Here is a 24,434-nt window from a genome sequence, read left to right as displayed (position 1 = left end):
CGGTGCACCTGAGGAGGCAATTGGCAGGCAGGGCAGCGAGGTGCTGCCCGGCATCCTCCACTGCTGAGGCTGCAGCAGCTGCCTGGTCTCACTGCAGGACAGCCTGCTCCTCATGCCAGTCTCCAGTAGCATGTCCTTTAACCAAAAGTGAAAGCAACTGATCCCCCACCAAGGCACATCTGCTCCATGTCCCTACTACAACAGGGGAAAAAATGACACCTTCAGCTATAAAAACCAATAAAGACTGTCTGATTTGGTTTGCCCCTGTTGCTACCCAGCAAGCTCCCCACTGGGTTAAATACTGGTGACATCTGCTAATAAAACGTCACGAGTGAGGAGAACAAAACTGATTACTGAATTATATCAAGTGCTCAGTGCAGCTGGGAGGGCAAGTCCCTCGCACCTCAGCCCCAGGCCGAGGGCAGCCAGGACACGTGTACAGCCCTGCACAGCCAGTGGCTCCAGGAACGTGTGCAGGGAGGCACAGCAGCAGGCACTCACCTTCCAGCAGCTACAGACAAAGGACACAGTGCCGGGGGTCTCTGGGGAGAGCGCCTCCCCAAGTCAGGAAATGGCTAAATTAGCTCTGCCTCCTGGGCACCCACGTCGTCATACAGGCCAAACTCAGGTGACATGCTCCTCCTCCTTATATCAGAGGAATGTGTAGCAGGTACAGAGCCCTGGGACTCCTCCACGAGCACAATGCCCCCACCCAGACCCATCCAGAAGGACCCTGTGGTCAGCAGGACAGGGAGGGTGCTATGGATGCTCCTGGGGCTCCCCACTAACAGACAAAGGTGTTGGAGTACCTGACTGTGCCTCTCCAAACCTGCAGCCCTGAGCCTATTACAAAAGCAGTTTAAGCAGCCTGCTGAGGACAGCATTATTGTCCAGCCCAGGAGCTCAAACCCCATGACTCATCCTGCCAAACTGAGGGGGTTGCTTCAGCAATCACATGCACATTTCTGAATGTGAACTGAGAAAAGCTGAGAAGGTTCTCAGCTCTTCTTCTGGAACTGCTTTTGCTTTTCAAGGAAACACTTAATCCTTTTCTCTGCAGTTAAAGCAGTGTCTTCTGACAGACACCCAAAAAATGTCTCTGTAGCAGAGGAGCCATGTGGTACAGACTGTCTCCTGACCTGGCTGATAGAACATAAAACTTCTAACCTACCTGCTTTAATGCATATATTTAACTATGCATTTATAACCTGGATTTGGGAAAAAAAAAAACAGGTGTATAATCACAGAGTAAAGTAACAATAGTAAATTTAGCAGGAACCTGAGCACAAAGAGCTTTATACTTCCACCATCAAATTAGTTCCCATGTGGCTAACATTGGCCCCCCAGCCTCTTGCAGTTTTTCTCCCAGTTCAGTAAATCTGGGTGTACTCTGCAACCCGATCATGTGTTTCACTAAAGGATGCACTGGCACGTGACCCTGTTTGCACAGCTCAGGCACCAGGCTGCTGATTTTAGCTGTGTGTCCCCCAGGGGATGGGGGTGGGTTGGGGGTGCCACTGCAGCTTCAGCTCCTCCAGAGGGTTTGGGCAGCAAGGGGCAGGGGGGCAGTGCAGGGATCTGGACCTGCTCTGCTTGCAGGGCACTGCTGGACCCGCACCAGCAGCAGGAGCTGAGGAACGTGGATGCTCCTCAGCAAGAGGCAGGAGGCTGTTCAGCAGGAAAGGCACCCCTCCTCACATGCCCTCTGCATCCTCAGCTGAGAAGCCCCACTGCAGTTCTGGTGTCCCCTCTGCCATACAAATTGTGTCCACAGCCATTGCCTCAGCTTCTCCATGTAGGTTCTTCCAAAATGAAAGTAATGCTTTAAACTAAAGGTACTTTAAAAAGACACCAGCAGAGAATTTCTCCTCTTGTACCTTCCGTTCCACCTCTGGTGCCTTTCTGTCCAAAACATTGTTTTCAGGAGGATGCAGAACAAAACAGGACCATACACCCTGTGGATCTGAGGAGTGTATCAGCAATATCCAACCCCAACTGGACTGTGCTTACTCCCACCCTTCAAGACTGACAAATGTCCCTGGTGAAGCAAGTCCCGGGAGAAGCAGCACAGCCGATGTCTATGCAGTTAATTTTCTGTCACTTTGCAGATATTTCCTATTTCAGGCAGCCACAGAGTCAACACAGCTGTCTCTCTTCCCCTGTTTACTGGCAGGAGGGAAAAGTTCCACGGTGTGGAGGAAGGCCTGGCTCCAAACTGACATGCTGCCATAGCCTTCCAAAACACCTGGAGAAGGCCCTGCTCCCGGCCACTGGGCCACTGGGATGGTCCCTGGCTTGTCTGTGACCTCGGCAAAGTCCAAACGGCCCTGCAGGGGATGCCCAGAGCCCCGTCACAGCACAGCCCCCAGCACCCAGCCCTGCCCAGCCCCGTGCTGAGCAGCAGGCACTCCCCAAACCCGGCTCCCGCTACCTTCGTCCCGCTTGCGCTTGTTGCTCTCGGTGCCGGGGGAGGCGATGCCCAGGATGCCGCTGATGGAGTAGGACGAGCCAGCAGAGTCAGTGCTCACGGAGGACACCTGGGTGACCGATCCTGTGGAGGCTGCAAGGCAAGGGCAGGCCGTCAGTCACCAGCTCACCCAAAAGCCCCTGGCCCCGTGGCGTGAAGGAGGCGGGCTGGGGCTCAGCTGGCCATCGTGGCCCCTCCAGCTCAGGAAGAGCCCTCACCCATCCCGGCCATGCCCATCCACCCCAGCAGCATGCCACAGCAGCCCGGTGCAGGGGTGGCAGGAGGGGCATGGCCAGCCCTTGCCCCATCACAAGGGTTGGGTCTGTGTGCTGAGGACAGGAGATGCTTTTCCTCAGCTGTCAGGCACCCCATCTCACACAAGGCTCGGTGCAAAACCTCATTGCCTGGGACAGCAGAGGCCTTCCAGCGACACAGCAGCCCAGCAAGGTGGCAGAGCTTGCTGGGAGCACAGTCATGCAGAGAGAGGAGCTGCCACAAGAGGGTACCCGGGACAGGAGCCTCCTGGGAGCAGGGCACCCTGCACCTGCTGCTGCACTGTGCTGTCTGCATCCTGTCAGACCACACCACTAACCTCAGGCCATGGACACCTTGCACAGGTGCAGCTGCCTAGGGATGGATGGCTGAAAGACCCTGAGGTCCCCAGAAAAATGACCCAAACCCACTTTGCTTTGGAAGAGCCCTCAGAAAAGGGTCCTGTTTGTGTCCAGCAAGGGTAGTCACTCAAGGGCAGTGTGGATGTGCCAAATTGCACAGCAAACACTGCCCTCGTTATGCTGTGAGTGTCCAAGGCTTCACAGGAGCACCCCCATCACCTCCATCAGCTCACAGGCTGAGCCTGTCCTGCCACGTCCCTGCACCCTAGAAGTCACCACAGACCCCACGGACAGGATGGGTCACACATGTGGGACCACACCAAAGACCTCCAGACAGGACTCACACAGAGCGAACCCATATCAGGAATCCATGCTCCCTCTATCAACTCCAAGCCCTGAGAAAAAAGATTTTTCTTCTCTGTTCTTGACTTTTTCAAGAAGAGAAACACTTAAGCCACCACAGTGAGATAAAAGGAGCTTTTCTTCCCCAAGATTGTTTTGGCATTTTCTGGAGAGAAAGGCTAAGGGCGCAGGGTCAACAGCATGACTCCTCTGACAAGATGAAAAAGTGCAGGCTGCTCTGCACCTCCACTCCCTTTCTCCCAGTGCCAGCACACCCTTGCCGAGAGAGAAGCAGCAAGCATTTCACCGTATCACAGGTGACAACATAAAGGCAGAGAGAAACTAGGAGCCCCCACCACTTCCTATGAAGCAAGGGCTGACCAGTGCCCTGATGGGTTTGATGGAACAGGGACAAGAAGAGAGCAGCCCTGAGCCCCTCCATCCCTGCTGCATTGCAGCACTGAAACACCCGCCCTCCTCACAGAGACACTCAGCCAGGAGAAGGGCTGAGGTGTCTCAGCAGCCTGGGGGTCTCCTCTGGGTCACCCTCCACCAGCATCCCCTCCCTCAGGCTGCAGCATCACTGCTCTGAGGCTGAATTAAAAGTTTCAGAAAGTTTTGCTACCTCTTCACTCAAGACTGCAAGTGCACAAAGAACTATGGAAGGGATGGTTGATAGATGGAAAAAACACATTCAAAACTACTTACTGACTAATGATGCAGAAAATGTTATGAATAAGTATCCCTTTCTTGATTTATTACTTTAATTATCTGACATTCTATAGACCCCTATTAGTGGGGTTTTTTTGGTTTAGATTTCAATTTTCTGTCTCATGGTGAAAGCTATTTATCATAATAATCAGTAAAATTCAAAACCTTTTAGCAGTATTTATAAAATTCATTTACTATGTTCAGCCCTTGGAGAATGACAAAGAAGGCACATTAGCACGTGTGCTGAAGTGTTTTATGCAGAATTATCTGTCCATAAGAATGATTAAATGTTCTTCAGAGTATTTGTAATCCATTATTATTTTTTTAATGTATTTAAAAAAAAAAGTTTTCCTTACCTATGCTGTGACTGGAAGCTGGGACCTGCTGATTGGGTGGCTGCTGCACCTTGGTCCTTATGATCCTGTGAGTAATGGAAAAACATGACCACTTAGCATTAGGCATGCAATGGCAGGAGGCATTAGACACTATTTTTTCAGGGCAGGACATCTACATCAATACAAAAAATGCCTTTCTGCATATGTTCCCCTCACCACTCACTACTGAAAGACCAAAGTTTGGCAGGTGGACCCAGGACCACACCTGTGCCCCCAGCCCCTGCCATTAGAGTCATCAGGGTGACATTCCACAGTCACAGAATCACAGAATGGTTTGGGCTGGAAGGGACAACAGTTGGCAGCAGGTCACCTGTCCAACCTCCCCGCTCAAGCAAGCTCATCCCAGCGCAGCCAAGCAGGATTGCACCTGCATGGCTGTCAGCATGCTCCAGAGCTCGGTGCTTGGTGGCTTTGAGGACCCAGTCCTCACTGCCCGGGAAAGAGAAGCCCACAGCTACCTGGGCAGCCAGCAGGCCAGTGCCCCCTCCCCAGGGAGCTGGGACCCTCTGAGCCCAAAGCCCCACAGGCCGTGGTCTGCACTCTTGGGACACATTTGCGAGGCTAGAGCATACCAGGTTTGGCACTCACATGGCTAGAGGCATTGGACACCTTGGGAAAGGATCAGCTCAGCCAATTTTTTTTTTTTTTTACATGTTGGCATAAATGCTAATCTTAAAAGCTGAATGACCACATTTACCATCACTGGGTACATGCAGTCACTGCTGTGATTGATAGTGACGCAGGACAGAGGGTACCTGCCATGAGGGGAGATTCTGGGGAGATGCCACACACATTATTGACCTGCCCATGTGCTATGAGGAAAGGACAGACAGGGTCAGAAATGCCTCTGGAGGTCACAGAGCTCTGCCTCAGGTGCAGCAGAACTGGAGCAGGATGGAAGGAGCCACATCCTTGGCTCACCACACACTCCCAGCCAGGCACTGCCACAGCAGCAATGCCAGCGTCAACACTGCCCTCCCTGTGCCTGACAAACTCCCCTCCATCCCTGCCTGCCATGAATGGAGAGGAGAGGAGAGGAGAGGAGAGGAGAGGAGAGGAGAGGAGAGGAGAGGAGAGGAGAGGAGAGGAGAGGAGAGGAGAGGAGAGGAGAGGAGAGGAGAGGAGAGGAGAGGAGAGGAGAGGAGAGGAGAGGAGAGGAGAGGAGAGGAGAGGAGAGGAGAGGAGAGGAGAGGAGAGGGCTTGGGGGTGAACCTGCAGGAATTCACAGCAGGCCCTTGCTGGCAAGCCCCCCCTAAGCAGGCCCAGGGACCAGCACTGGTGACACCCAGCTCCATCCCAGAGAAGGATGCTCTGCCATCCCCTTCCCTCCCATTCCCTGGAGGAGTCTGATGGAGGCTGCAGAGCTCTGTCTGTCCACAAGGCACCTTCCAGCTGGCAGCCCCAGAGTGGAGCTGCTGGGTGCCAGGCACACCCAGGGGATGGGTTACAGCCACAGAACAGCCAGCCCAGTGAGAGGGGCAGGAACAGCGGGGACAGCAAAGAGACAGACCCTGCAGGGCCCAACAGCCCACTGCACAGGGCTGTCATGGTGAAGAAAGGGTGTCCAGGGCCTCCTGACACATAAACATCTTTATCTCTGGAGGAATGGAGACTGCAGCACTTGAAAGCAGCTGGACAGCTCTCAGCTGATTCAAGCAAAACTAATCACAATGATTAATTAAGTCTTAGCCACACAGACTTGCTTCTGCTATTGAAGAGTGACCTATTATTAAAATTAATGTTATTAATTAATAATAATAATTATTATTCACTCTTACATGGAGGCAGCAGCTCAGATTTGTCTGCTGGAAGGCCCCCTCAATAGCAGGGATGAGCTGCAGGAGTCCATCCCCATAAACCCCAATGTTCCACAGCAGCAGCATCAGCACCGTGCAAGGGAACAACGGAGCCCTGACACCGTGGGGACAGGGACAGAGAACTGTGGGGACAGAGAGCACATCCACATTGTGGGGACAGGGACAGAGAACACATCCACACTGAGGGGACAGGGACAGAGAGCACACTCACACCATGAGGACAGGGACAGAGAGCCAGAGCGGGGCCTCTGTCCTCCCCGTGCAGAAATGGCAACTGCAGCAGGGCAGGAACCACTCAGCGAGACCAAGGCTCGGGTTTGTGCTGACCAGGCAGCCCCTCATTGGTACCTCAGTGGTGAACAAGGGTATTGTGGGCAGGGGCTGCATCCTTTCCCTCCAGCGAAGCCCCAAAGTACACACTCGGTGTTAAATGTGAGGATAAACCCCACAGACTGCTGGAACTGCAGGATTTAGGATTAAAGGCAAGTGTTTTGATGTGAATTCCAGGTTCTTTGTCACATTATTGCTCAGTCTGGGTTTTCACGGTGAGCTCCTAAGCTGGCAAAAACAATTCTCTGGGTAAACAGATTGACTCAAACAGATTGCATGCATTTCTTAAAAGGGATTGCAAACCTTTGAGGAAAGGAGAAGATCTTAGCCAGAGTCACAAGCAGATGAGAAAGAATTAGATTTACAACCAAAACTTGGTGACAGATCATGAACTGGGTTTCTGATACAAGGGCAGTAGGGGTGTGGGCATTATGAGTGTGGAAGCATACAAGGAGGAACACAGAAACTGGCTCAAAATATGACTGGAAGCTACTTAAATTTCCCTTTTACCTAGGGCTATGACTGCCTTTTTGGTAGTTTTTTGGAGGACATGGGACATCCTCCTACACAAGCAGAGGACTGCTTATAACAGCCATGCTTCTCTCACGACTCGTTGATGTTAATGGAAGCAGAGCTTTTCCTTAGGTATTTGACATTTTCCTTCGGTTTTCCTGGTGTCTGTAATATTTCTCAAACCCTCTTTAAAGAAAGACACCATGTCCACAGAGTTACTGCATGATGCTCTGGAGCCTCCAAGGCAGGGGCTCCCAAGCAGCAAGGCTGCACATGAGCTGACCCATTTCTTCTTTTAATTCCACCAACCCCTGACTCGACATTTAGTCCATCAGGGCAGAGGCTGCACTCTCCCCTAACGCTGGGGAAGCCACTCCAGCTACTCAAGCGGCAACTCCATGAATGCAAATCAGATTGGGATAGCCAATAAAGGAATATTGCATCAATTTATTTCACGTCTGGACGCAAATGAGAGATTTTATAGCGAGCTGCATTCAAAGAATTTGCATGCAGTTGCACAAGTGAAAATCATCTCACTGGCGTGGTGAGGAGGAAGTCCAGAACAGAGTGAAAATTAGCAAACCCTGCTTGCCAGGGCCGTGGGTGCCCAAAAGCTCTGCTGCTCAAGTATTCAGCTCTCACTGTTGCTCTGGCAGGGCTGGAGATGTCACGTAGTATTTCACTGGGTTTTTCCAGCCTTATACATCACTTGCCTCAGGGGGAAACCGTGGCCACAGAAGGTGTAATGGACAAGGCAGCAGGTCAGAGCCCCTAACCAGACCTTCCATGAGCCCAGCCCTGACTTGCAAAGCCATGGCAAAACACCCAAACGTGGGACTCAGACTCCAAATGAGATTCCCCTGCATTTTCACAAAAGCAGTTCCAGGCCACTTAAGTTCCCCAAGGCAAAAAGCAGACACTACCAACCAAACTCCCCCACTGATATTCACACTGAACACAGGCCAATGCCAGCAGCACAATTGGGTGTCAGGTGACAAAACAGAGCCTCAGCCCCATGCCTTGGGTCCCTTTCTTACCCAGATGACTGCCACCCTACTCAATGGCCATCTGAGCTCCCGCCCTGGGGAAGCCTGTCCCACTGAACCCTCACCCCACAGAGCAGAGCAGGGGCTTTGCCCGTAGCAAAGGGTCATTCCCAGCAAGGACCTCAGACTCACAAACAGGGAAAGGAAAGGATGGAAAAGAAGCCAAGGCTGGCAGAAGAACCTGCCCACTCCTAGGAAAGCCTCATCATCCGTGGTGCTTCAGCACTCAGGTCAGCCCAGAGCTGCTCCCAGGCCCAGGTGCCCCGGGGAAACAGGTGAGGCTGCCTTTCTTACAAAGAGCCCCGAACACCCGATGCTGCTAAAAGACAAAGCCATGTGACAGTGCTTCCCCGGAGCAGCCCACCCCAGAGCCACCCCTTTACCTGTTAATGGAGCTGACACTGGGCACGGTGTCGTTGTCACACACCCGCTCAGCAAGGAGTCTGTCCCTGATCTCCCAGGCAAACATGGTGGGATTTTGGCGTTTGTACTCTGCAATTTTTTCAACGACTTTGGGTGTGGCGACCTTTGGTTTTGATCCTCCAATCACTCCAGGCTTAATACTCCCGGTTTCATAATACCTGGGACAACATCCAAAACAAAGCTTTGGTTATCACACACAGACAGAGAACATGCTCTGAGATTTATAGAGAACATCATTTCAAGGTAACCAAACCCCAGCAAATCCTGAGATACATCTTCACTTTCACATACACATTTCCTGCCTGTGTGCTTCTTTATCACCTAATAGATTAACTTATAGTAATTGGAATTGGGCCTCAGGATACAATATATATTTTTCTGTAATAGCAAGACAAAAGAAACAACGCAAGATTAAAGGGCATGCTGAGATCCAAAATTAACTGAAAATGTGTGTTATTAATCAGCAGTACTGGCAATAATAGAAACAAATCACACCAAGGACCACTTTTTGCAGTGGACTCTTTTGTAGCAAATTACTCTTTTTACAGAAATGCTGTCATTAATATCTACAGCTTGTTATGACTGAAAGTGAAATAAAGGCTAGATATTGTATTTTATTTGCAACTCTGGAATAAATACACCAGCATATCTTTTTCCTGTTTTATTATTTTAATATGCATATTATGGTTTTAATAGTTCATATTTTTCAAAATGTATTCTTTTCATCATTACATTTTCAGTAGTTTCAATAACAAATTTTGAGGGAAAGGGAGCTGCTCATGCTCCGGAGGGGTCCAGCTGAGGCAGGGTTGGTTTCTGTGACCAGCCCTTCCTCGGGTGCAGCATCTTCCCCACTACCAGCAGCTCTGCTGATGCCAGAAAAGGTACCACCTTTCTGGTGCCACCTTTCTGGTACCACCTTTCTCCACCCAGGAAAGGTGGAGAATGAGATCCCTAAACCAATATAAATCCGACCGATTTTCCACATGTACATTACACAAGATCAACTGCTTTTGGTAGTTTGGCCATAACACATGGCAGCCAGGATCCATGGGCCTGCCAGTCTCCCCCTTTAGTGTAGCCTTGCCCATGCTGTGAGGAGCAGAAGCCACATCTCACGTGCCGAGGGCCAGAACAGAGACCGAGAATGAGACTCTGCTCCTCCGTGCTGCAGCCAGGGCGTTCCACGCAGGAGGCTCTCTCACAGCCCTGAACTTATTTGCATCTTGTGAATTTTCACATGGCCAGATGAAAAATAAACCCCAACTAATAAGCTGCCACCCTGGCTGCCTTAATCCTGCACCCCGTTCCACACGGAGCAGCCTCTCACCCACCAGGTGCCCACCGGGCTGCGCCTGCAGCAGTTCAGTCACAGCTGCTCGCTGCCCTGTGCCCCTATTCCTAGCTCAGAAAAAACTCACAAGCACGAAGAATGCTTATTAATGTATTTTCCCTGCAACTATCTGACATAACCATTAAAAAAAAAAAAATCTCCCATCTTTTGAGCCTGAGCAGAGCACAAACAGCCTGTGCAGTCAAAGTCTGCCTCCCTGAAACATGCAATCATGTTCATCAAATTTTTGCCTGGCTACCTGTTCTCAGTGCTTCTGAGAGAGCTCTGACACCAAATTGTTCACACATGTTCTCAGATACTTTGTGTGTAAATGTTGACTCAGGGCTACCAGTCTCCATGAGGTATTCATGCAATATCAATAATAGCAAGTGTTGAGTGTTAGAGATGGACTAACCCTCCTTCTGCCCCTAAATGCTGTGAGCTTTAAGGCAGACTGGAAAAATTTAGTTCCCCTTGCACTTCCATGAGGACATGACAAAATAACGGCAAACATGGCCCATAAACCTTCTAAAATCTTGCACCTCTTGCCTCAAAACCTTGAGGCTGAGATTGCTGGCACTGCTTCTTTGAGGAGGATGTAGAACGCAGCCAGGCAACACTACAGATGCTACCAGACAACAACTCACAATTTTCTTAGATCTAGTCAAAATTGTGGATTTCACAAATGTTTCTTAGTGCTTTCTCGCAACAGAGCGCAGGGCCAGTGCCCTGCAGTCCAGGGCAGCCTGGCCAAGAGGAGCACTCCCAACAGGACAGGATGCTGTGCCTGTGCAGACCGGCCACGGCTTTCCCATGGCTGAGCTCACGCAGGAAAGCCAGAGAGGGCCCTTGCCACCCCAGTAATGCAGCTGTGATGAGCTCACCAGGGGACAAAGCTCCGGTTCCTCAGAGCAGCCAGACCTCTCCTCTCCGAGCCTTTGAGCTCTGCCCACCTGCCCGCTCTGCTGGGTCAGCCCAGCCCAGGCACAGAGGAGCCCAAGGAAGGCTTGCCCCGAAGGGAGGCACAGGATTGAGCCCAGATGCCTCCCTGCATGCAGGGGGAAGGGCATGGCCCTGGGGACACGTGGGGACAGTCCTCACCCTGCCCTGACACCAACATCCCCCTCCTCTCCCCGGCAAGGAATCTGGGTGCAGTCGTGTTGTACTGCACGAAATTGCACAGTCACAAAGCCTGCAGGCTGCATGGCCCCAGCATTTCTGACTCCCATCCTCATTTTAAGGTCAGGGATCGCTGCAGCCAGCACTATTCCATGTGCATCGGGTCAGGGCCTTTTGCTCCAGAGAGCTGCAAAGGCAGGTGTAGGGTGGGCACCACCACAGCACCCTCCTCTGAGGGTTAAGAGCTTCACTTGCCCTGCAACAGCTGGTTACCTGCCTCTGGATGGATTTTTAAAACTGCATCTAGTACTGAAAAATCCCGATAACAAAATTCCAAATGCAAGGATTTATCATAAGGATTCCCACCTTTTACACACATGCACACATGCAAGAAAACATATACACACAGAGATGCAATTACAGAGACATTTTACCCACTGTAATTATTAGTTATGAAAATAATGAGCTATGAAATTCCAATTTATTGCTGACAACTTTAATGACAGAGCTCTAGAACCTCACTCTGAGCTCCATAGTGCAAATACATCTAACAGCAGACCTAATTGCCAAAAGTAAAACCATCAGACTTCTGCCTGGGTAAATACATTGCCTGTTTCCAAGCTGTGTGCTGGTCCTGATGGGAATTGGTGGAGTTCCAATGCAACAGTGAGCACCACCGGCCAGACCCCACCAGCCAGGCAGGAGCAGGAGCTGTAACTGGGTGAAACAGCCCGCGGTGGGCAGCACAAAGCCCACGGAAAGTTCTCCTCTCTACACCAGTTCTAGGCGTTAGTGTTCTCAAAACCCCAGAGCTGCATGCAGGCTGCAGGGAAGGCACATCCCTGAGGAAGGGGGAGAGGTGGAGCAGGAGCGCCGAGGGCAGCCCTGGCACTGGAGCTGCTGCTCGCCAGCTTGGGCAGGCAGAGCTGAGATGGTTGTGTGGAAAACAGCGACAAGAACTGGGACCTGTGATCCTGACAGACCTGAACACTGACACGGGCACTGGCTGATCCACACATCCCCTGTGTGTTGCTATAAATTAAACGCCTTAATCGTCTTTGCAGCTATGCTATGTTTGTAAGGAACTGGAAAAGAAATTTAAAATAAAAAGAGTAAAATGCTAAACAATGAAATCAACTGTGAAATCACAACAAACAACTCAATAATTAACTTTTCCAGATGATAAAGAAAAACGCTTTGTAAAAAAAAAATCCCCTTAATATAAGTTGCCCAAGTCTGTAAGAATACCTGGGGTTCAAAACCATTTGAAAATGGTAATTTACACAAATAATGTTAGGCCTGTTACAGAAGATTGGGAAATCAAAAAGGGAAAAAGCAAGCTTGGCATTTTTACCTGAATCTGCACCAAATTTTAAACGGCCATCAGGAATAATATTAATTCAGAGTAATTCAGAATGATATTAATATCCTGTTGCCATAGTGTTTGGAGCAGCTCTTGACCGAACAGAGAGCTACCAAAGTAGCCAAAATACCTTTAAGATGGTTACTAGTTACTCATGGTGTTCTGTGCTCTCTTAATCCAGTAGAAGACTGGAAAAAGATGTTTGATTATAAACAGTGGGATAGATTGCAGAATAGCTTGCATGAATGCACGTGCCGCAATATTGATGAAATATATAATGATAATATTGTTTAAAAGGAGCTCTACTCAGGAAGCAAAACAAGTAATTTCCACAACTTCTACTTTTTTCACATTTTGCTGAATATGACTCCCAGATGTTCCTTCCTGTTCAGAGCAGACAAGTGCAGGACATACACTATATATATATATATATATATATATATATATATGTATATATATATATACACACAGCAAATAGTCATGGCGTTCTGCACTTTGCATTAGAATTAGAACCTGTAACGGGGGCTAACAAGACCCACAGATACTGGCTGTTTCTCTCCACATCAGACACACAAAAACACGACTCCTCGTGAAGTCGCTCCCCTCCCCGTTTGTCCGCAGCCTCCAGCTCTGGGGCTGGCACCGACACCTCTGACGGACACGGAAGGATTCGCCGTCCCCCTTTACCTGCCGAGTATTTTGCTGACACAGCCGTGGCTGACGCGGAGCTGCCGGGAGATGTCACACGGCCGGACCCCTTGGTGGGCGAGCTCCACGATCCTTTGGCGAACGACATCTGGGAGAGGGCGGCCGTTCACAAAAACACCCCCCAGCTGATTCACGCCTCCATGTCCTGAAACACACGGGGAGGGGTAGAAGGGCAGGACAAGCGCTGTGAGAGAGTTCCGGCTGTCCCGGCAGGGCAGAGCCTCCACCCCAGAGCCGCCTCCCCAGAACCGGCCCGATTTGCCCCGGCGCAGCGGGGAGGTGACCCGAGCGCCGCAATGGCACGAGCTGTGAGGAGGGCAGGACCCTCCGGCCCGAGGGGGACATCGGGCACGGGGAGCCCCGCGGTGACGCCCGCAGTGGAGCAGCCTCCGCCCGGAGCCGCGCCAGCGCCGGGGCAGGCCCCGAGCCGTCCCGGGGAGCGGAGGCTCCTCGGAGCCAGAAATGAGGCTGGGGGGGCACTCGGCCCACGTACTGCCTCTGCCCAAGCACAGAAAGACACCTGAAATTAAACACGCTGTGTTTTGTTTTGGTTCTCCCCAGATGCCTTGAATTAATCAGGTGGGGGAAGGGGAAAAGAAAGAGAGAAAAGAAAAGGGAGAGAAGGAGAGAGAGAGACAGAGAAACAGAAAAGAAAAAGAAAGAGAAAGAAAGAAAGAAAGAAAGAAAGAAAGAAAGAAAGAAAGAAAGAAAGAAAGAAAGAAAGAAAGAAAGAAAGAAAGAAAGAAAGAAAGAAAGAAAGAAAGAAAGAAAGAAAGAAAGAAAGAAAGAAAGAAAGAAAGAAAGAAAAAGAAAAGAAAGAAAGAAAAGATATTCTGCTCCTAGAATTTACAGCTGTCTTGGCTGATACTGTGATCCCACAAATAAAACATGAACACTTGGACAAGCCTGGTGTATGACTCCCTTTTGAGCAGATTTTCACTGTTCACGTTTAGCAAAGTGAATTATATATCTGATGGGATCCAGGACCCACTTGGAGGAATAGCAGTGAAGCTGTGTCAACCCCATGAACACACATTAATCCCCCGTACTAGAAGGTAATATAATTAACCCTTATGTTGTTGTTCACCCGACTACTTATATTACAGAGGGATAGAGAAGCTAAAAACAAGCCATAGAGATAGTACAGATGCCAATTCTGGAACAAAAGTAATACAGAGTATGTCTCTGTTCAAGCAGGATTGGAACTGTACTGACTAAGCTGGCAAGCCAAATGCCTCAGTGTTTAAAAAAATTTATACAGCGCTATTTTTATTTTAATCTTGTTTTTTCACTATTGATAAACTGCTGTCAAACTTCGCAAACACGTTTTAACATTGTAAGGGCACATAATGAACCCGCACGAAGTAGGCGATGTTCAAGGCTGTGGCGAGCAGACAGGAGCCTGCTGTGCCTTCAGCGGAGCGGGAGAGGCGGACTCTGCCAGCGGCCCGCGCTTCCCTGCGTGCCCGGGAGCACACACCGGCCCCGGGACCCTGCCCCGGTGCGTGCCCGGGACACCGAGACTCGGGTGAGACAGCTCCGCGGCGGCGGAGGCAAACGGCACCTGCCCGGAACGAGACCTCGGCTCCGCAGGGCTCTGAGTGAGAGGAATCGCGCACAGTTTGAGTGGGAAGATCCTGGAGTGGTGGTCGGGCAAGGGGGGAAGGAAGGAAGGGAAGGAGAGGAAGGAAGGAAGGAGAGGAAGGAAGGAGAGGAAGGAGAGGAAGGAGAGGAAGGAAGGAAGGAAGGAAGGAAGGAAGGAAGGAAGGAAGGAAGGAAGGAAGGAAGGAAGGAAGGAAGGAAGGAAGGAAGGAAGGAAGGAAGGAAGGAAGGAAGGAAGGAAGGAAGGAAGGAAGGAAGGAAGGAAGGAAGGAAGGAAATTAGAGAAAAATAAAAAGCAACAAAAAGAAAGGGAAAGAACAGGAAGAAAAGGGTAGAGAAGGCATCACTAAGACGTGCCTCCCTCAGGGAAGGAGCCGAGCCTACCCCTGGAGCCCGTCCCCAGTCCCCGGAGGCTGGCGGGAAGCGGGCCTGCCCAGGCCGGGAGCATCGACCCTCCAGGCGCCGGAAACAAAGGCTGGGGCCCCGGCCGTCCCTTCCTCCAAACCTGCCACAGCCCCGGGCAGCGGCACCGGCGCCGAGCCCGGCTCCCGCCCGCCGGGGCCTCCCTGCCGGGGTCGCGCTCCCCGGCAGCTGCGGACCGGGGGCCCCGTCGGGCCGGGGGCTGCTGGAGCGGCGGGGAAACCGAGCTCTGTCCGCGCCTGGGTGCGGGGAGGAGGCAGCCGCCCCTGCCCTCCGCAGGGAGGGGGCACGGGCAGAGACTCGGGGGCTATTTCGGGAGGGGTAGCCCCAGGAGGGGTCCGCGGGCCTAACCCAGAGCCATGGTGCAGTCGGGCGGGCGGGGAGTGAGGGGGAGCGAAGGGAGGCCGTCCCGGGGACCCGCCGACCCAGCGGGTCGGGGCCGCTCCGACCATGCCCAGCCCGCCTCGTCGTCCTCGCGTCCCTGGACGGAGGCGGCCAGCGGCTCTGCCCACGCGGGACGAGGAAGCAGCGGGGACCGGCGCCAGGAGGGACCGAAATCTCGCTCGGAACCGCCCCGGCCACCGTTACCCGTGGCCGTGCTGCCCCCTCGCTCCTCCCGTTGCCGCTGGCTCCCCGTCTTCTCCTTTTTTTCAATGGGGTCCCGACCCCACGTCCACCCTCACGTCCCCGAGGAGCCGCGGGTCCGGAGATCGTTTGGCAGCAAATGACCTCGGAGGCTTCCCGGCCGCCATCGGACCGGAAGAAAGGCACCGGCGTTTTGGATTTATTCCCTCTGTTTGCCCAGAAATTCCTGAGGACGACATGGATTTTCACAGCCGCAAGTGCCGGCAGAGGCGCCGCTGAAACCCGCGGCGGCCGCTGCCGCCTGGGCTGTCCGGCCCCGCGCGGGGAGCCCGTGCTCCGCGGGCTGCCGTGGGCTCCCGCGGGCTGCCCTGGGCTCCCGTGGGCTCCCGTGGGCTGCGTCTCCGCTCGCAGCCCACCGGGGCAAGGGGCGCTCGGCGGCGGGGACTCCGCGCCCGCCCCCCAGCCCGCCCCGCGCCACGCGCTTCCCGACCTCAAAGTTCGCCTTTGAAAAAAAGTGATTCGGTTTAATGCCGGGAGAGAAATAAATAAACGCGGAGGTCGAGCGCTTCACTGCAGCGAGAGGGAAAGTCCGCTTTCACGGGGCGGCGGAGCCCGCCACTGGCCAGCGTCCCAGCCCCGCACAACCCCAGAAATGGAGCGGCGGCGAGAGGGACAGGAAATGGGCCGATGAACGGGGAGCGCGGAGAGGACAAGGGAGAGAGGGAGGCAATCTCCAGCTCCGGAGCTCGGTGGTTTATTTTGCAAACAAATGTCTTTGAGCCGAAAGGCTGCGGTGCACCGGGAAATGAGATTAGTTCTACCTTAAATTCCCTCGCAATCTCTCGCCGTAATGCAGCGTTTAACTCGCCGTGAGAGAAGATGTCATTTCACATAACACTGTGCTAATGGATAAGTCTTCCCCGACCTCTCAAGCACAACAAATCTCGGGCGAACCCATCGCGCACGACCTGTTAACTTCACCGGCTGCCCGCTCCGCCGCCCCACGCCGCGATCGTGACGCCATTCTTCGGGGTTTAAAAAGACAAAAATCTTCCCTCCAGCCCCGCTCCTCGCATTTCGCATTAGTTCAATTTGTTCGGGTTTTTAGGGGGCTTCTATTTGTTTGTTTAGGGCTTTTGGTTGTTGAGGGTTTGTTTTGGTTTTGTTTTGTTTTTTTTTTCTTTATTTCCAATTAACGAATTTCAAAATGTTGAAAAAGAGGAAGAATATCGTGCAGAAAACTTTTCCGTTCGTCGGAAATACCTGGCGGCTTTTTCCCCGGATATTTGATTTAGGGACAGAAATAAGCATGTGCACATACATGTAACATCTGTGTATTCATCCATGTACACCAGCGCGCGTCCGTATGTACTGATGGCTGTGCATACGTCTAGAGACGTGTTCGTACATCCACCCGTACAGATACACACACGCGCGGTGACATCGGCTCTTTCTCCGCGGGAAAGCAGCCCCCGCACCGGCCGCCGCCGCAGCCGCCCTCCGCCGGCCGCCCGGCCGTGCACCGGCACCCGATCCTGCCGGGGCGAGAACGTCGGCGGGCAGCCCGGCCCGGCCGCGCACGGAGGCGATCGCGCGGAGCCCGTCGCGGCCGCTCAGACAAGTTGAAGGGCAGGCACTTACTGTGCATCGCTGCGAACGGGTCGTGCTTACAGTGTATTTCCATCGGAGCGGTCCGGGGCCGGGCGGCCTCGCCGAGCTGATCTCGATTCGCCGGCGGCGCTCGGGTTTCGGGCTGAGGGAGGGAGCCCGCGAAAAAGGACGGAGACCGACCAGAACCGAACAAACAAATAAAAAAACCCCAAACCAACACATAAAACAAAACAAAACAAAAAAAAAAAAAGAAAAAAAAAAAAAAAAAAAACAAACCACCAAAAAAACGTTCAAACCAAACGAAACAAACAAAAAAAAAAAAAAGAAGAAAAAAGAGAAAAAAGAGAAAAAAGGAAAAAAGGAAAAAAGGAAAAAAGGAAAGACAACCAAAAAGGGGTGAAAAATAAAATAGAACAAAATCCCTCAAAAAGCGATGAGTCCTGCCGCGTGACGGGTCGCGGTATCCAAGAGCGCTGGCCGAACGCGGCTCCCGAGCCACTCGCAGCCTCCGGAGGCTCCGTCGGGGGGCCGCGGAGCGGCCGCCCCGGGCTCAGCCCCTGGCCTCAGCCGCTCCGCGGGCGGCTGCCGATGCGCAGCACCCTCCGCCGGGCTCCGGGGCGTTACTGGGCGCGGAGAGGGGCGAGCGCCTCTGTCCGGCGGACCGGAGCCCAGCGCTGCCCGCCCGACGGCTCTTTGTGCTGGCGGTGCCGGCGGCTGCGCGGCGGCGGCGGCCGAGGCGGGCGGCGGCGGGGGCGGGCGCCCCGTCCGCGGGGCTCGGTCCCGGGGCGGAGGCGCTGCTCCGCCTGTGCCGCCCCCCGCCGCGCCGCTCGCAGCAACTCGCGGCGCCGGGCGGGGCGGCGGCGGTGGGCGAGGGGAGCGGCGGGGGAAGGTGTGCGAGAGGGCGGAGAGCGGAATGGGGGCCGGGCTCGCCGCGGCCCCGCGGGACCGGGCCGCCCCGTCAGCGGCCGCTGTCCGACCTGGGGCGCCGGCGCGGCGCGACCATCGCTGCCCGCCCGCCGGGGCCGCGGCGCCCCCTCCCCTCTGTCTGTCTGTCTGTCCGTCCCTCCCCTCCGCCCGCCGTGGGCCGCCGGGGCGGCGGCGGCGCCTGGCTGGCTCGGGCGGTGCGCCCGGCGCGCTGCCGGCCGCCGGCGGCCGCGGGGGTTGTGGCGGGCGGCGGGGGCGGGGCGGGGCCGGCCGGGGCGGGGCCGGGCGCGGCGGGGGGGCCCCGGGACCGGCCCCGCCCCGCGGCCCCGCGGCCCGCGCAGCGCGCGCGGAGGGGGCGGCGGGCGGCGCTTCAGCACCGCGCGGGCGGACAGCGGCGGAGGCGGGGCCCGCCCGTCACTCAGCGCCGTGGCCAATCGCAAAGTTAACCTGCCGGGGTCCCGCATTGGCCGCCCAGCGCCGGCGCTGCCTATTGGCGGGCATCGAGCCAATAAAGGGCGGGGGGCGTGGCCGCGGGGCGGTGGGGGCGCAGCCACTCGTGACCGAGCCGTGGGTGGGTCCCGCCGGGGTGCGGGCCCGGGACCCCCGACGGCCCGGCCCGGCCCGTGCTCCTCTGCCGGCCCGACGCCGTTCCCGGTGGCCGTTGGTCTCCCCGACGGCCGGACGGCGCGTGTCAGGACCGTGGGTCCCGGCACCCGTGGGAGCTCGGGCCGAGGCCGCGGTCAGGGAGGTTCTCGGCCGGCTCGCGCTGCCCGCGGTCGCGCCGGGGCTCGGCGGCGCCGCTCCCAGCAGCGGCGGGCTCCCCTCAGGCCGCCGCGCCCGCGGGTCCCGCCCCGCGGCGGTGCTGCCCCGGCCGAGCCCCTGACGGAGGCCCGGGCAGTCTGCCTCGCCCCACGGTGACCCTGGCGGCGGGGCACAGCCCGCCGCACGGGCGGCCTGCCCTCTGCCCCGCCGCCCGCATGCTCTCCCACGGGGCTCTTTGTGGGGGCGAGGGTGCGGGAGAGCTCAGCCCGAGCCGGGGCGAGACCTTCCGGCCCCGCTGACCCCTTTCGGTCACGGCGGCAGCGGGGCCGTGCCCCGGCCCGTGCTCGGGCCGAGCGGGGCCGGTATCCGCTGCGGACGGGCGGGCGCGGGCCGAGTTTTCGTTGAAGTCGAAACTGCGGGACGCGGCCGAGGCGCAGCGCGGAGCCGGCACGGAGTCCGGCCGAAGCACGGCGAGAGCCGATCCCCGCGCAGCTCCGCAGCCCAGCCCGAGCCGTCGGGCGGCTCTCCCTGCTGCCGCTCGGCTCCTCGGCTCGGGGCGGCCGTCGGGGATGGCGGGCAGGCTGGGCCCGGCGCGGAGGGGACGAGCGGGCAGGCAAGACGGGCTCACATCCTGCCCGGCCCCCGTCCCTGCCATGACCCCCCCGTTCTTCTCCTCCCGCTTGTCGCTCTCCCGGTATTGAGGTGAAGACCCCTCGGCCCTGCTCTCTACAGGGGCCAGAGGCGCAGAGGCTTTGGAGCGCCTTGTCACGGGGCCCCGGCCCGTCCTCGTCATCCTGCCCGGCCCGGGCAGCGCTGTCGGTGCTGCTGCCCCTGCGGCCACCCCCGCTCCCAGCCGCCTCCGCCGCGCCATGAAATGCTTTATCGATTAAACGATTATTCAGGCGATTTAACTAATAAAAGGCCCCATCGATCGCTTCGAAATTGCATTCCGCCACCGAGCCGCCAGGCCGCCTCCGCGCCCTCCACCGCCCGCGCCGCCGCCGCGCTGCCCGCGGGGACGCCGTGACGGGGCTCCGCAGCCTCCGGCCAGTGCCCGGTGCCTGTCCCGCTGCCCGCCTGGCCGCAGCCCGGGGCGCACGCACGCCAGGCTGCCTCTGCACGGCTGGCGGAGCTCTCGGCAGCCCGCCGCCGCCCCGACGGCCTCGCGGGGAGCTGGTCCCACCCCGCCCGGTCCCCCTCGCGTCCCCGCTCACGTCGGCGCCCCCCTTGTCCGCGGAGCCGCCGGGCTCCCCGCAGCCCCTGGCCCGAGTCCCACCTGTGCGGCCGGCTCGGGGTGTCGCGTAGGCTTTATCCAGCTCCATTCCGGCTCTTCAGGACTTGGGGAAAAGGAGGCAAGAAAAAGTTTCCACGTCGTATTGCAACCTCTTCCTTTTCCCTCTTTCTTTTTTTCTTTTTATTGTTTTGTGTTCTTTTCTCTTTTCTTGTATTTTCCGTTTTTCTTTTCCTCCTTTCTGTTTTCTTGTCTTTTCTTCTTTATTTTCTTTTTTCTCCTTCTTTCTTTTCTTTATTTTCCTTCTTTATTTTTTTCTCCTTTTTTCCTTCCCTTTTTTTTTTTTTTTTTTTTGTGAGGGGCTCTCTCAGGTTGGAATAATTCAACTCTTCCGCTCCCCGCCGAGCTTTTGCAGCTGATCACTGAGCTGAAACTAAACGTTTTAGGTGGAAAAAAGCCTCTGAAGGAACCGTGAAATGATTAAGAAACTAAAGAGCTCCTCGCCATGTGAGATCATGTCCTGTTCTCTAAAACATCACAAGATGTCCCCAGACGCAGCCAAAACCCAGGAAAACTCTGACATGTTCTGTAGCAGGAATCAAAGTTTGCTCGCAGCCGGCCGCCCCCCGAGCGCTCCGCCGCCCCGGCAGCGGCGGCGGCACCTGCCCGTTCTGCCTCCGCTGCCCCAGCCTGTCACCAACTTTTCAGCAGACCGACTTCCCCTTCCCGGGCCGGGGTGACGCTGCCGCCCCCGGGGCCGCGCTCCCCGCCGGGCCGGGCCGGGCCGCCGCAGGGGCGGGACAGGGAGCCGTCTGCGGGAGAGACCCCCGCATCCCTCCGGGCCTGCCCTGCCCTTCCCTGCCCCGCGCCCCTCCGCGAGGGACAGCCCCTGCACTGCGGCGGGGACCGGAGAGCAGCGGCCCAGTGGAAGCGCGGGGGCCCTGGGCAGGATTTTCCCGGCCCGGGGGGTTTCACTCGGGCTTCCTTCCCTCGTACCTCCCGTTCATGTGGTGAATGCAGACCCACGGCCGCGAGTGAGGGTGGGGAGAGTTAAAGGGGAAAAAATCACGCGGCTTCGACCGCTCCCGAGTTTATTGGTTTATTTTTCAGCAAAACGACCGTGGGGGAAAGCGGGAAATAGCGGCCTTTCCCAAAGGCCAAAACAAATTTCGGCTCCAAGCCCAGCGGGCAGTCCCGTTTCTCGCGCCCACCAGCGCCTGCGGCCACGCACCCGCGGCCCGAGCCCCTCTCCCGCGGAGCCCGCCGCGGCATGGAACCGATCCGCTGGCGTGGGCGCAGGTGGGCTCCGCTCTGCTCCCCTGCCCGAGCCGCCCCCTCTGCCCCACGGCCGCCGTCATGTCGAGTACGGGGCAGGGGGTTCGGGAGCGGGGCACAGCGCCGGTGCCCGTGCGCGGAGCGGCCCGCGGAGCTCGGGTGCTGCCGGTCCGGGGGATGTGCCGGGGGTAGAGACGCGAGGCCGACGAAGGGGCTCTCTCCCGCTGACTCGCCCGGCACAGCCTTGCCACCCCCACACGCTGGCCCCGCTGAGCGCTAACATGGACACAACTCTGTTTCCAAACTCTATCTTTTCCCTCCCTGCCATCCCTCCGCCTTCGACGCAGTCGCATCCTAAGACCGGCGGCCTCGCGGGGTTCCGCGGCTGGGCCGGGCCCGGCCTTACGGGACCCCCGGCCGCCCGGCTCCGAAAGTGAGGCCGACTGTGGCCTCTCTCCCTTTTGCTTCCCTTCCCACCAAGCTCTCTTCGCTCTCATTTTCTTACACAGAAATAGCCTCGCCGGAGATTTCCGCCGGCTCGCCGTGAAAGGCGACCTGCCGCTCCGGGGCAGGGGGCTCTTCCCTGGGGGAGGTGCCCCCACAGAAGCGGCGCAAATGCAGGGCAGAGCGCGAGTCCCTTTCTAGTCCCTTCAGGTGCTCGCCTCGCCTCTCCCGGCCGAGCCGGCCTCGGCAACGCGAGCAGCACGGGAGAGCTCCTCTGACCTCACGTAGGGAAAGGAACGAAAACCAGTTTATTGTCCTAAAAACAGGCTGCAGGGCTCCCGCCTCCCCTCCCGCCGCCCGACACAGCCTGAGAGAGACCATGGGGGAGCGGCGGCGGGGCCGCATGGCGCAGGCCAGGCCCCACGCGTGTGCCAGCGCGGCCGTGGCTGCGGAACCGTGCGAGCACCGGCCCGCGTGGGCCCGCGGCCCGAGCAGCTCTGCGGGGTGCGCAGCTCCGCGGGATGGGGGACAAGGAGCCGTCCCCAGCCGCGGGGCCGCGCGGGCTGCCCCCGGTCCCGCTCGGCCATCCCCGCTGCCGCGCTAACGAAAGCAAGGCGGCGGCTGCAGCGGGGAGCGGCCCTCCTCGCCCCTTGCCAGCGGGGCAGGGCTGGGACCCGCTCTGCCGGCCCCGCGGTGACCCCCGGAGCGCGGCTGCGGGACCCCGGCGCGCCCAGCACCGACCCCGCGGTGCCGCGACCGGGGCCGGCATCTGAGGCCCGGTGCGAAAGCCGGCGGCTCACGGACGCCGGGAAGAAGCCGCTGCTGTGTCCACGCAGGGGCCGTGCCTCGGGAGCCGGCAGGGCTGGGCGCTGCCAGGAGCCCCCCAGGACGGCCCCTGGAAAATGCTCCGCTCCCACCAGAGCAGCACCCGAGGGGGCACAGAGCCGTGCCACGGCAGGAATCCCCGGGGAAGCGGGTCTCGGGGTCAGATCACCGCGACGCCGCGGCCACAGCCGAGGGCCCCCGACGTTGGCATGTCCCGGAGCACACTTTGGAGCGACGTTGTGCTTTCTGCACGCGGAAGGGTAAAAGCACAGCGAGGAGGGAAAAAAAAAAACCCCGTGGCTCAGCAGAATTCTGGGTTTGGAGTTTTCCTAGGACAGTTATTGTTTCCTGCCCTAACTGAAGAGAGGAGATCACGAACCAGGGCCAACCTTTTGTCCTTTTATATCTGATGCATAACGTTAGGACGTGAAGGGTTGTCCTCCCGTCCTACAACGCTCGCACTCGTCCTGCGACGCCCGAGACTGCGAGGGGCTTGACCTAACACCTGTCACCCAAAACACCTGGAGCGGCCGGAGCAGAGCGCCTCGCTTCCCCAGGTACTGGCCTCAGCTGCTCCAAGAGCTGCCTCCTCTCCCCGTATTGGAGGGGGTTGGAGGGGCACAGGTTGCAGGGAGCACCCAAAGACCCGCACCACATTTACAGTTACCTGCATTTTCTCATATTTGTGGAAAGCACATCGACGCCAAAGACGGGAGAGGGGGAGCGCTGCTACAAATTCTACCAATTCAGTTCGGTTTGGCAGCATCAGGGGAAGGGGGGAAGGAGGAGGGAAGGTGCGGTGGGAAGTGCTGCTGATTTGGAAATAGCCAGTGATCCTCTGCAGCACTACAGTCTCTTTTTCCTCCGATGTCTATCGTTTTAAATTCAAAGCAGAGGAGATCTATCAGCGATCCTTGCCCAGTGTGTTCCCAGAGAAAAAGTCATATCTGAGATGGGCATGCTAATTAGACCGAAGCAATTTAAAAGGTGTTCGGTGGGCAGTGCTGTAAAGTTGAGAGCACTTAGGCACTCTAATATCGTGAGTGATCTTTACAAGAGCTGTGCCCGGAAAGCCATCAGAAAAAGAGGTTTGAAAGAGGAGCTGGTCCACACGGAGGAAGTGTGCTGTCCCCTCAGACTATGATTTTGCCGCTGGACATGAACGACGGGAGGTGCTGAGTGTCCTGCCAGAACTCCGTGCCCCTGTCCTGCCTAGTCAGTAAAGAGAGAAGCCAGAGCCGAGGTAGCACAGCTGACAAAAGCAGCGGGTTTTATTTTTAAGAGCATGAGAGGAGGGCAGGAAATGATGAGAGACTTCTCTTTTTCAGCCAATATTCATAATAACTATTTTTCTTTCCCCTCACCTACCAGTAAGTTCTGTCTCAGCTGTGCTGCCAGTTGCCTCATTCTCGTTGGTGTATTCCCAGGGGTCTTTCTGTGGCGTAGTCTGCAGAGAGTCACTCCCAGCACCATGACTGAGTAAAATGCTTTTCTGAAAGACCTGCACGGAGCTTTTCTGTCTGGCACTCGGAGGCCTGCTCCCCTTGCTGGCCCTAAGGACTTTTTTTCTTCAG

The 24,434-nt window shown here is 56.4% G+C and overlaps 1 protein-coding gene across 5 annotated transcripts in view; it reads right to left on the bottom strand.

Moving 5' to 3' along the window:
* Nucleotides 1–20,973, bottom strand: part of PAX5 (paired box 5) — a 137,530-nt gene extending 116,557 nt beyond the window's left edge. For 2 of the 5 annotated variants that reach the window (XM_071455113.1, XM_071455115.1), the window contains exons 1-5: nucleotides 20,362–20,973; nucleotides 13,161–13,326; nucleotides 8,619–8,816; nucleotides 4,491–4,555; nucleotides 2,432–2,560 (exon numbers count right to left, since the gene is read on the bottom strand). In XM_071455113.1, the coding sequence (XP_071311214.1) occupies nucleotides 2,432–2,560; nucleotides 4,491–4,555; nucleotides 8,619–8,816; nucleotides 13,161–13,326; nucleotides 20,362–20,407 (604 nt within the window). In that variant the 5' untranslated portion in view covers nucleotides 20,408–20,973. Of the gene's footprint in view, nucleotides 1–2,431; nucleotides 2,561–4,490; nucleotides 4,556–8,618; nucleotides 8,817–13,160; nucleotides 13,327–17,429; nucleotides 17,473–20,361 lie in introns of those variants that run through there. The other 3 variants (XM_071455114.1, XM_071455116.1, XM_071455118.1) reach the window with 3 other exon arrangements.
* Between the last annotated feature and the right edge of the window lie 3,461 nt (nucleotides 20,974–24,434).

The sequence above is a fragment of the Agelaius tricolor genome, unplaced genomic scaffold, assembly GCF_023055355.1.
Source record: "Agelaius tricolor isolate 1412-34295 unplaced genomic scaffold, bAgeTri1.0.p SCAF_44, whole genome shotgun sequence".
In the NCBI taxonomy this organism is placed as follows: Eukaryota; Metazoa; Chordata; class Aves; order Passeriformes; family Icteridae; genus Agelaius; species Agelaius tricolor.
Note: the sequence above shows the minus strand (reverse complement) of the source record. Positions and strands in the feature narration are given on the sequence as shown.